This window comes from Megalobrama amblycephala, linkage group LG11 (genome assembly GCF_018812025.1).
Source record: "Megalobrama amblycephala isolate DHTTF-2021 linkage group LG11, ASM1881202v1, whole genome shotgun sequence".
In the NCBI taxonomy this organism is placed as follows: domain Eukaryota; kingdom Metazoa; phylum Chordata; class Actinopteri; order Cypriniformes; family Xenocyprididae; genus Megalobrama; species Megalobrama amblycephala.
Window position 1 is genome coordinate 35,519,512 of NC_063054.1, and position 12,916 is coordinate 35,532,427.

The following is a 12,916-nucleotide window of genomic DNA, read 5'->3' on the forward strand; positions in this document are numbered from 1 at the left end:
TAAATTCAATCAGTTCATCATATAAAGCAATCGTGTCTCTTCAGAAAATGAAACTAAACCGCTCAATTCAGATGGATTCGTTTTATTTTGTCCCTCTGTCAATAGAGGGACAGAAATCTCTAAGATTTTAGTAAAAAAATATTTTCATTTGTGTTCTGAAGATGAACGAAGGTCTTACGGGTGTGGAATGACATGATGGTGAGTAATTAATGACAGAATTTTCAATTTTTGGGTGAAGTATGGCAATATAAATGTAAGTATTTATAAATGTATTTTTTGGTTCTGTCAGCTGCTGTGATCTATGGAAGAGGATTAGGGCCAAGCAATAATAAAAAAATAAAACCATCTCGAGATTAAAGTTGTTAAATTTAGAAGAAAAACTCGTTAAATTTCGAGAAAAAAGTCGAGATAAAATGTTGAGAATAAAGTCATTAAATAACGAGAAAAAAGTCGCTAAATTACGAGAACAAATTCGTTAAATTATGAGGAAAATGTCGTTAAATTACGAGAAAAAAGTTGTTAAATTTCGAGAAAAAAGTCGAGATAAAATGTTGAGAATAAAGTCATTAAATTATGAGAAAAAAGTCGTTAAATTACGAGAAAAAACTCGTTAAATTTCGAGAAAAAAGTCGAGATAAAATGTTGAGAATAAACTCGTTAAATTACGAGAAAAAAGTCGTTAAATTACGACAAAAAACTCGTTAAATTTCAAGAAAATGTCGAGATAAAATGTTGAGAATAAAGTCATTAAATTACGGAAAAAAGTCGTTAAATTACGAGAACAAATTCGTTAAATTATGAGAAAAATGTAAAATTTTGAGGAAAAAAGTCGAGATAAAATGTTGAGAATAAAGTCATTAAATTACGAGAAAAAAGTTGTTAAATTACGAGAACAAATTCGTTAAATTATGAGGAAAATGTCGCTAATTACGAGAAAAAAGTTGTTAAATTTCGAGAAAAAAGTTGAGATAAAATGTTGAGAATAAAGTCATTAAATTATGAGAAAAAAGTCGTTAAATTACGAGAAAAAACTCGTTAAATTTCGAGAAAAAAGTCGAGATAAAATGTTGACAATAAACTCGTTAAATTACGAGAAAAAAGTCGTTAAATTACTACTAATAACTCGTTAAATTTCGAGAAAAAAGTCGAGATAAAATGTTGAGAATAAAGTCATTAAATTACGGAAAAAAAGTCGTTAAATTACGAGAACAAATTCGTTAAATTATGAGAAAAATGTAAAATTTTGAGGAAAAAAGTCGAGATAAAATGTTGAGAATAAAGTCATTAAATTACGAGAAAAAAGTTGTTAAATTACGAGAACAAATTCGTTAAATTATGAGGAAAATGTCGCTAATTACGAGAAAAAAGTTGTTAAATTTCGAGAAAAAAGTTGAGATAAAATGTTGAGAATAAAGTCATTAAATTATGAGAAAAAAGTCGTTAAATTACGAGAAAAAACTCGTTAAATTTCGAGAAAAAAGTCGAGATAAAATGTTGAGAATAAACTCGTTAAATTACGAGAAAAAAGTCGTTAAATTACTACTAATAACTCGTTAAATTTCGAGAAAAAAGTCGAGATAAAATGTTGAGAATAAAGTCATTAAATTACGGAAAAAAGTCGTTAAATTACGAGAACAAATTCGTTAAATTATGAGAAAAATGTAAAATTTTGAGGAAAAAAGTCGAGATAAAATGTTGAGAATAAAGTCATTAAATTACGAGAAAAAAGTCGTTAAATTACGAGAAAAAAGTTGTTAAATTACGGGAACAAACTCGTTAAATTTCGAGAAAAAAGTCGAGATAAAATGTTGAGAATAAAGTCATTAAATTACGAGAAAAAAACTCGTTAAATTACGAGAACAAATTCGTTAATTTAATGACTTTATCCTCAACATTTTATCTCGACTTTTTTCTCGAAATTTAACGACATTTTTCTCATAATTTAACGAATTTGTTCTCGTAATTTAATGACTTTATTCTCAACATTTTATCTTGACTTTTTTCTCGAAATTTAACGAGTTTGTTCCCGTAATTTATTTTTTTATTATTGCTTGGCCCTAATCCTCTTCCGTAGTGATCATCACAGTCAAAATCTTTAAAAAACATTAAAGAATATCTTGCAATGGCTCATAAAAGGTATGCATAGACTGCGTCACCTTAGCTGTCTGAGTTCGGCCAGCAGGGTCGGGTTCTGTTGGACTCTCTCTGGAGTCGGCTGACATGCCTGTTCATGCTCCACTCGCAAACGCTGGATCTCCTGTAAAATCTCCCTGAAATCACAAACACACACTGTATTATCATTTACACACTTACCAAGAGTGAAATCCAAAACCACTGGACTTAACCCGTTATGAAAACATTTCCATATGAAGTCATGAGTGTATGTACCTGTTCTTGTTCTCCAGCTGCATGATGAGTTCTCTCTGCTGTTTGTTGGTGTCATAGCTGAAGTCTGAAGGTCTCTGTGATTCACAAGAGCAGCAGGAATAAAGATATATGACTGTTTTACTGTGAGCACCTGCTCACTGCAAAAAATGCTTTTCTTACTTAGAGTTTTTGTCTTGTTTCTAGTCCAAATATCTAAAAATTATTTAATCAAGAAGCATTTTCTAGACAAGTAAAAATTATTGCCTTGTTTTCAGAATTTTTTTTTCAAAATTAAGTTTTTCCTTAAAACAAGCAAAATAATCTTGTTTTCAGTTTGAAATTCATTATGAAACAAGTTCAATTCAGCTATAAGCAGCTCTACTGAAAAAATATGGCGTTATTTTACTGTCAATTGTCGAGAGCACATTATTGTGACGCGAGAGCATATCAATGTAATGCGCGAGCGCAAATCTGTCCGCTCGCGCGCGGATTTCCTCTGCTCTCGCGCAAATCTGTCCGCTCGCGCGCGGATTTCCTTTGCTCTCGCGCAAATCTGGACGCGCGCGCTCAAATATACAGTGCTCTCTTATGAACTGCCTCTCCTCTCGCTCAGATATTGCGTGTGCACGCTCAAACTGTTTCCTGCGTGCTCAAACGTGTCCTGCGCGTTCAAACTGCACATGTGCGCTCACGAATCTCTCCGTGCTCTTGCAGAAATTAATTTGCTTTTGGATTAAATGCTGTCAAAAGTTATAAACCAATCAGAAGAGACGACTGATCCATGAAAACGCTACATGGAATCTTATTGGCTGAGAGTGAACTGCGCCTGGAATTCTTTCGACAAAAATATATATTTGATTTCTTTACAATTTAATAATATTTATCAAATGTAACCTAGTCTAACTGCATCACATTACAGGTCAAACCCCTATTTATCTAAACAAACAAACAAAAAATGTTTCTTAAAGTTATTGTGGTCATACGTTTTGTGTTGAAATTAAAAAAAAAAAAAATAGGTAACATTTTACAATAAGGTTTTTATTTGTTAACATTAGTTAATGTATTATCTAACATGAACTAACAATGTGCAATACATTACTGTAATTATTAATCTTTGTTAACGTTAAAAATACAGCTGTTTGTTGGTTGTTTACTTCACAGTGCATTTAATAATGTTAACAAATACAACATTTGATTTTAATAACGTATTAGTAAATGTTGAAATTAACATTAACAAATATTAATAAATGCTGAAGAAGAGCAATTCATTATTAGTTAATGTTAACTAATGCAGTTAAATAATGATAACGCAACCTTATTGTAAAGTATTACCAACAAACATCTTCTGATTTAAGACCGAACAAGATCAGGGTCAAATCGTCATTCCCTTAATACTTAATGTGGAGATCACATACCACCATAGTGGTATATTTCTTTTGAGGTCTGGTATAAAACATGACATACAAAAATACCTAAGCTCTTGTGTATGCACGATTAAGCAAAAGAACGCGATCTTATTCCTAAATGACAACGATTCGGTTATGTCTATTAAACCTTTTGAAATTACAATCATACCAGAATATTTAAACCTGCTTTTGCATTGCTGCTGAAAGCAGTGGTCATGTAAGCTATATGTTTTAAACAGCTTCACAAAGTGTTTTCAACAACATACTATTGCTACATCTGTGTTGCAAACATTAAATAATAATGCAAGTATTGCAATAACAATTTATAGTCTGAATATACACTGATTTCAGCAATTAAAATAAGTAGCTAAATGAATGTTGAAACTAATGTTGTTACACTGTTCTGCCAGTAGGTGGTGACCAGTGACTGTTAAAATGTATTTGATGTATCAGAATGTATTTGATGTATCAGAATCATTAATTCCAGACCTCAAAAGAAATTGACTATGGTGGTATATGTGATCTCCACATTAAGTATTAAGGGAATGACGATTTGACCCTGATCTTGTTCGGTCTTAAATCAGAAGATGTTTGTTGGTAATACTTTACAATAAGGTTGCGTTAACATTATTTAACTGCATTAGTTAACATTAACTAATAATGAATTGCTCTTCTTCAGCATTTATTAATATTTGTTAATGTTAATTTCAACATTTACTAATACGTTATTAAATGCACTGTGAAGTAAACAACCAACAAACAGCTGTATTTTTAACGTTAACAAAGATTAATAATTACAGTAATGTATTGCACATTGTTAGTTCATGTTAGATAATACATTAACTAATGTTAACAAATAAAAACCTTATTGTAAAATGTTACCTATTTTTTTTTTTAAAAAATTCAACACAAAACGTATGACCACAATAACTTTAAGAAACATTTTTTGTTTGTTTGTTTATTTAGATAAATAGGGGTTTGACCTGTAATGTGATGCAGTTAGACTAGGTTACATTTGATAAATATTATTAAATTGTAAAGAAATAAAATATATATTTTTGTCGAAAGAATTCCAGGCGCAGTTCACTCTCAGCCAATAAGATTCCACGTAGCATTTTCATGGATCAGTCGTCTCTTCTGATTGGTTTATAACTTTTGACAGCATTTAATCCAAAAGCAAATTAATTTCTGCAAGAGCACGTAGAGATTCGTGAGCGCACATGTGCAATTTGAGCGCGCAGGACACGTTTGAGCACGCAGGAAACAGTTTGAGCGTGCACACGCAATATCTGAGCGAGAGGAGAGGCAGTTCATAAGAGAGCACTGTATATTTGAGCGCGCGCGTCCAGATTTGCGCGAGAGCAAAGGAAATCCGCGCGCGAGCGGACAGATTTGCGCGAGAGCAGAGGAAATCCGCGCGCGAGCGGACAGATTTGCGCTCGCGCATTACATTGATATGCTCTCGCGTCACAATAATGTGCTCTCGACAATTGACAGTAAAATAACGCCATAAAAAAACAGTGTCATTATTCAGCTCGAGTCGGTTCAGTGTTGATTCAGCTCAACCACAGCGCTGATGTTGCAAAATATTAATTTATGGTATTAAGTATGTCTGTAGTGAGCATAATTTGAAAAGAGAGTAAATGTGTGTGTAACTCACTGCTGTGTGTCCAGGGTCCGTGGCCAGACGAGATGCGTAACGAGCGATGAGTTTGTGCTCTTCATCCGTTCGGCTAGGACTGTCTAATGCACTACACACACACACAGACAGAGAAAATATTATTACATTTACAAGACCTTAAATAACCTCAGATGATACACACACACACTCAACACACTCACCGTGGGCTGCTCTGGAGTTTGTTCACATATGCTGCGATCAGTGCATGTTCCTCGTTCATACGCTGAGCTGCGGCTAGAGTCGGCAGTCTACACACACACACACACACACACACACACACACACACACACACGTTTGTTTCACTGTATTAGTGAGGGCATTGTATAGACTTCCATTGATTTTATGGCTAAACACTAGACTTAAATAAAAACATGTTTTGGCCGATTTATAAACAAGTGTGGACCAATGAAATGTCCTCACTAGTCGGTTGTCATAATACTGAGTGAGGACATTTGGCCCTCACAAGTATAACCAAACCTGTATCAAATCATGATGCTTTGCAAAACAAAAAACCTGGAGATAAAATGCATTTTAAATTGCAAGTGTAATTTTTAAAAAAAGATTTGTTTTCCCAAATCATTCATCCTTAAGTAGTAGTAGCAGTAACTGCCTGTTTTTAATGAAAATCAAATACAGTTTCATAGCTGGTAAAACAAAGATTAATGGCTAGTAAATTTTTTCAAGTCACAAGCATTTTGCAGTTAGTTTTGGACCCTGGAAGTACTAATATTAAACTTCCGATGAAAGACAACTGAAAATTGATAAAGTCAATTATTATTTTCATGCTGCTGATATTGTTAATCTAAATTATACGGAAGAGGATTAGGGCCAAGCAATAATAAAAAAAATAAAACAATCTCGAGATTAAAGTTGTTAAATTTCGAGAAAAAAGTCAAAATAAAATGTTGAGAATAAACTCATTAAATTACGAGAAAAAACTTGTTAAATTACGAGAACAAATTCGTTAAATTATGAGAAAAATGTCATTAAATTTCAAGAAAAAAGTCGAGATAAAATGTTGAGAATAAACTCATTAAATTATGAGAATAAAGTCATTAAATTACGAGAAAAAAAGTTGTTAAATTATGAGAACAAATTCGTAATTTAACGAATTTATTCTCGTAATTTAATGACTTTTCTCATAATTTAATGAGTTTATTCTCAACATTTTATCTAGACTTTTTTCTCGAAATTTAACGAGTTTTTTCTCGTAATTTAACGAGTTTATTCTCAACATTTTATCTCGAGTTTTTTCTCGAAATTTAACAACTTTAATCTCAAGATGGTTTTATTTTTTTTATTATTGCTTGGCCCTAATCCTCTTCCATAAAATTAGATTTATTTGTTAAAAAAGAAAATTAAAATACACCAAAATCTAAAATAAGTAGTTGGTATTTTACAAGTGATTACAGGCATCACAACATGAATGTATGAAAGATGGATAAATATTCCTTTTGAAATCTGCATGTAGTAGAAATTAACAGATGGATTAAATAAAATCTCTCACATATAAAACAGACTCTTTCCAGTATCATCCCAAAGGTCAAAGGTGAAGAGCAGGTGCGCCTACCTTTTAGAGGGGGTGGGGCCTGCAGAAGAGGGCAGAACTGGTTCATTCATGTTTCCTATTGGACGGGCAGGACTTGAGAAAAAATACACATAAATATGGGTATCTATACATAATAAAATTTGTAATGTATATCTAGATATGCATTTCATTTAGATATTAATAATATATTTTTCTATTTTATAATAATATTAGATTTTAGACAACTTCATTCTTGCAGTTTTCATAGTTTTACATTCATTGAGAGACAGGGAGTATTTGTACTTTTAAAACTAATTTGTCACACTGTAGTGAACTACAAAACATCTAAAAGGTGATAAAAATTAGATGAATGAAATCACCTACAGTCACTTTCCAAGCACATTTTACCCTAAAATCTTACTGATGTTGACAAAGGTTCAGGGACATCATGACATCTGTCAACTTGAAAACAGTATATACACACCCTTTCTCTCTCTCAAACACACATGCATTCAGAATAAATCAAACATTACACTGTTCAACTGACCCAAAGACACACACACACACACACTGGTTAGTCATGCAAAAAAAAGAGCCTGAAACAACACAGACAGAACAGAGAGAGAAACAGAGCGGGATCCTGGGAAAAAACAGGCAGATTGAGACGAACAGACACCTGAATGAAGACAAAATTATAACTGACCTCATGCCTGTAAGCAGATAATAAAAGCAAACTCCTTCTCTGTCTCTCTCTATGCTCTGTCGAGGGATCGTGTCTGACCCTCATCAGTGTGTCCACAGAGAAAATGTGATCATGTGATGTCAGGAACCAATAGAAACATTCCCAACACTTTCAAAATGGCCACAGACAGAGGATTGTGTGTGTGTGTGTGTGTGTGTGTGTGTGTGTGTGTGGCTGTCTTACACTATATTGGACAGGTTGAGGGGTTTCTCTGGGTATTCTGGGTAGACGGGGTGGGACGGCTCTCTACTTGGCACACAGCCCAAAGATTTACTGATGGCACGGCCCAACTTCTTAGCTGGAGATTTCTGGAGCAAACACACACAAATAATAAGAGACCAAAACTGAAACTCTCCAGATGATGTAAAGAATTTCCACTTGTATCCATCCACTGTGTATTCTGACTGTTTTTGATGAAATAACAGAATCATATAATGGCATATAAAAACTGTACTTTTAATACAGAAATTTCCATGTCTGTGGGAAGCCTAGAAAAAGTCATTAAAACATCAAAACAGTCATAATTTAATTAAGTAACATATGTAATTTACATATACACTACCGTTCAAATGTTTGGGGTTAGATTAAAAAATAAAGAAATGATACATTAAATTGATCAAAAGTGACAGTAAAGACATTTACAATGTTATAAAATATTTCATATATTATATATGTATATTTTAAAATATATTCAAATAGAAAACTCAAATTATGAAATAATATTTCATAATATTACTGTTTTTACTGTATTTTTGATCAAATAAATGCAGCCTTGGTGAACAGAAGAGACGTTGTTTAAAAGATTTTTAAAAACCTTACCGCCCCCAAAATTTTGAATGGTAGTGCAGAAATATATATTTGCTATAGAAATGTATCACTTTTAAGATTTTTTTATTAATGTTAATGACTTTAACAGCCTGAGGAGAGGATTCCTTGATATTGTCAGGTTCCTCATGGAAAGGGACAAACTAAATTATGATCTTGAGTTACCCTGAGTAACATTATTAATGTAAAAATACAAAAAATTATTAAAGGTGCCCTAGAATCAAAAATGTAATTTACCTTGGCATAGTTGAATAACAAGAGTTCAGTACATGGAAATGACATACAGTGAGTCTCAAACTCCATTGTTTCCTCCTTCTTATGTAAATCTCATTTGTTTAAAAGACCTCCGAAGAACAGGCGAATCTCAACATAACACCGACTGTTACGTAACAGTCGGGGTCATTAATATGTACGTCCCCAATATTTGCATATGCCAGCTCATGTTCAAGGCATTAGACAAGGGCAGCCAGTATTAACGTCTGGATCTGTGCACAGCTGAATCATCAGACTAGGTAAGCAAGTAAGAACAATAGCGAAAAATGGCAGATGGATCAATAATAACTGACATGATCCATGATTACATGATATTTTTAGTGATATTTGTAAATTGTCTTTCTCAATGTTTCGTTAGCATGTTGCTAATGTACTGTTAAATGTGGTTAAAGTTACCATCGTTTCTTACTGTATTCACGGAGACAAGAGCCGTCACAATTTTCTTTTTTAAACACTTCATTCTTTATAAATCTCTCCAACAGTGCAGCATTAGCCCGTTAGCCATGGAGCATATAGCCTCAAACTCATTCAGAATCAAATGTAAACATCCAAATAAATGCTATACTCACATGATTGACGCATGCATGAAGTATGCATGACGAACATCTTGTAAAGATCCATTTGAGGGTTATATTAGCTGTGTGAACTTTGTTTATGCACTGTATTATAGTCGAGAGCTCAGGGGCAGTGAGCGCGAGATTTAAAGGGGACGCAGCCTGAATCGGTGCATAGTTAATGATGCCCCAAAATAGGCAATTAAAAAATTAATTAAAAAAAAAAATCTATGGGGTATTTTGTGCTGAAACTTCACAGACACATTCAAGGGACACATTAGACTTATATTACATCTTGTAAAAACTGGTTCTAGGGCACCTTTAAAAAATTAAGGAACAAGCCATGACCGTTGCAGCTGATCCTCACCCAGGACGAATGCTCCTTCATCTCATGCTGGCTGTTGTGGTTTCCGCTCGCATGACCTCGCCAAAAACAGTTCTGACAAAGTTGATAGTTGAAACACTGTTGACAGCGATAACGGAATCCCATCATGCCTTCCGACCGACAGAAAGAACATGCCACTGGATGATAGACTGAGAAAGGGAGAGATTCAATGTGCTGGAATATATGAATATTAAACTACAAAATAAATGTTCATGACGTTAGGGATAAGGAAAAATTCTAGCTTTGTCACTGTAGTATAAATAAGTCTGAGTAATATGAATAAATTAGCATATAATATTTTGAGCGCGTGTTACCGTTCTCCACATTTGCCAGCCGATGCAACAGAGGAAGCCAAAAGAGACACTGAGGAAGAGGATCTGACATCAGAGTATCCAGAAACATGTTCAGCATCACCTTCTTCTGTTACACACACACACACACACACAGTAAATAAATAAAATACGCAATACAAAACACTATTTATACTCATATTTATTTAGCTCAACATAACTCTTATTCACATTCCCTTGCACTGTATATAACTTATCTGTACATACATATATTGTCCATTGTTTATTTTGTATATTGTGTATTTTTTATATATATATATTTTTAATCACTTATTCTATTTTTATTATATCTATTCTACAATTATTTGATCGAAAATACAGAAAAAACAGTAATACTGTGAAATATTGTTACAATTTAAAATAGCTGTTTTCTATTTGAATATATTTTAAAATGTAATTTATTCCTGTGAATATGATATATTTTCAGCATCATTACTCCAGTCTTCAGTGTCACATGATCCTTCAGAAATCATTCTAATATGATGATTTGATGCTCAAGAAATATTTCTGATTAATATTATCAATATTGAAGACAGTCGTGCTGCTTAATAATTTTGTGGAAACCGTGATACATTTTTTCAGGATTCTTTGATAATATAAAGTTAAAAAATATAAATCTTTTGTATCATTACAAAAGTCTTTACTGTCACTTTTGATCATTTTAATGCATCCTGAATAAATAAAAGTATTAATTTCTTCAAAAACAAAACCATACTGACCCCAAACATTTGAACAGTAGTGTATATATAATGTTTTTTTTATTTACATTACACTAATTTTTAAGTTCAGTAAATCCATGATGTTTCCAGCATCAATAGGTAATCATATTAAATAATCATGATGTCAATTTTGACCAAAATAATTTTGATTATGATTTTTGCCTTAATTGAGAACCCCACACCAGGTATTATTCATGTCTGCAGCACAAACAATGCACTACAAGTTGTACACTAACCTTACTTATGAGCAATAATACTGACATTTAACAAACAACACTAACAAGACAAAAAGAAGAAATGTGTAAAACTGTTACTTGTTGAGGAAAACAGGATCTGGCAAAGTGATCCTTGTAGCCAAACGACGGCCCCTCATACACAGCGGTGGGAAGCTTGAGCGCCTCCTGCAGGAAGTGGTCGAACTTGGGCATCAGCATCGAACCATGAGAATCAGATATCTGAGAGAAAATATCTAACACACACAAGCACAACAAGCTTGTTATTTCAACGTATATCTGTCCTCTGGTGGGCGGCACTACTGAAATCTCACAGCTATGGCACTCTTAACATTCAGCTATGTTTCCAAGTTGCAAATTTAACTTGTGCGAAAGATTAAAGGATTAGTTCACTTCAGAAGTAAAAATTTACTGACAATTTACTCACCCCCATGTCATCTAAGATGTTTATGCATTTCTTTCTTCATTCAAAAGGAAATTAAGTCCAGTGGGTTGAAGGTCCAAATTACAGTTTCAGTGCAGCTTCAAAGGGCTCTAAACCATCCCAGACGAGGAATAAGGATCTTGTTTAGCGAAACAATTGGTCATTTTCTAAAAAAAAATAAAAATTGTATACTTTTTTTCGCCACAAATGCTCGTCTTGCACTGCTCTGCGATGCGCCACGCGTTATGTAATCACGTTGGAAAGGTCAGATCCAGTGTTTTCAAAGCGAACGTCCGACATCAAGGTAAAACCATGATGTCGGACAATTTTGAAGTTGGATGAGAAAATGAGATGGAGTTTTTAGCCCTACCGCGGTATTTCCGCATACGTCACGTGTGACCTTTCCAACGTAATTACGTAATGCGTGGAGCATCGCAGAGCAGTGCAAGACGAGCATTTGTGGTTAAAAAGTATATAAATTTTTATTTTTTAAAAAAAATGACCGATCGTTTCATTAGACAACACTCTTATTCCTCGTCTGGGATCATGTAGAGCTCTTTGAAGCTGCATTGAAACTGTAATTTGGACCTTCAACCCGTTGAACCCCAGTGAAGTCCACTATATGGAGAAAAATCCTGGAATGTTTTCATCAAAAACCTTAATTTCTTTTTGACTGAAGAAATAAAGACATGAACATCTTGGATGACATGTAAATTATCATAAAATTTTAATTCTGAAGTGAACTAATCCTGTAAAATATCGCATAAAACATTTGCGAATAAAGCACTGTTTCCATCCCATGTGTTCAAGAAAACAAAATTGTCACCTCCTAGGAAAATGGTGCAAAATATCTAATAAAAATAGAAGTTGCTGTACATCATAAATGACTTGCATCTCAGAGCGCACAGACGAAACGCAATAAATGCTGTCATGTTATCTTGTGTTCAGTTTTTGGGAACGCAATCGCAAAAACATTCTGATGACAGACTTTGGCTCAGGTATTTCAGAATGATCAAACTAACATTTGAGATGCTATGATGTAATTGGTCTGCTGGTTAGTCCAGTTATCCAATCACATCCTCTGTTGAGGCAAAGTCACGTGAGTTTTTTTGTTGGGCATCGAGGGATTTATTCAGTAAATGTGTTTCCATCGTAGTTTATGCACATCTTCTTATCTGATAAAAAATTATCCACCTCAATTGTGTATTTTTATGCAAATTTTTAGAATTATTCGCATCTTTCCATCCAGGGTTCTTTAATGCGATATCACAAAATCCGAGGAACATAAGCTATTGGTGCGTGAACTTACAGCGAAGTTTATCAACCAGTTTCCCTCCACACAGCACCGAGAGCATCACTTTGACGGAAAACACTGTTAGCCTTCCCTGAGCATCACTGCAAAACACAGTCACATTGTCAAATAAACTTC

The 12,916-nt window shown here is 33.6% G+C and overlaps 1 protein-coding gene across 1 annotated transcript in view; it reads right to left on the reverse strand.

The window, feature by feature from the left end:
* dtnba (dystrobrevin, beta a) overlaps positions 1 to 12,916 on the reverse strand; it is a 38,181-nt gene that overhangs the window by 10,168 nt on the left and 15,097 nt on the right. Inside the window, 10 exon segments of the mRNA XM_048207732.1 lie at positions 2,157 to 2,270; positions 2,389 to 2,462; positions 5,434 to 5,524; positions 5,616 to 5,702; positions 7,025 to 7,096; positions 7,908 to 8,032; positions 9,744 to 9,910; positions 10,076 to 10,181; positions 11,145 to 11,299; positions 12,797 to 12,882. Of these exon segments, the coding sequence (XP_048063689.1) occupies positions 2,157 to 2,270; positions 2,389 to 2,462; positions 5,434 to 5,524; positions 5,616 to 5,702; positions 7,025 to 7,096; positions 7,908 to 8,032; positions 9,744 to 9,910; positions 10,076 to 10,181; positions 11,145 to 11,299; positions 12,797 to 12,882 (1,077 nt within the window).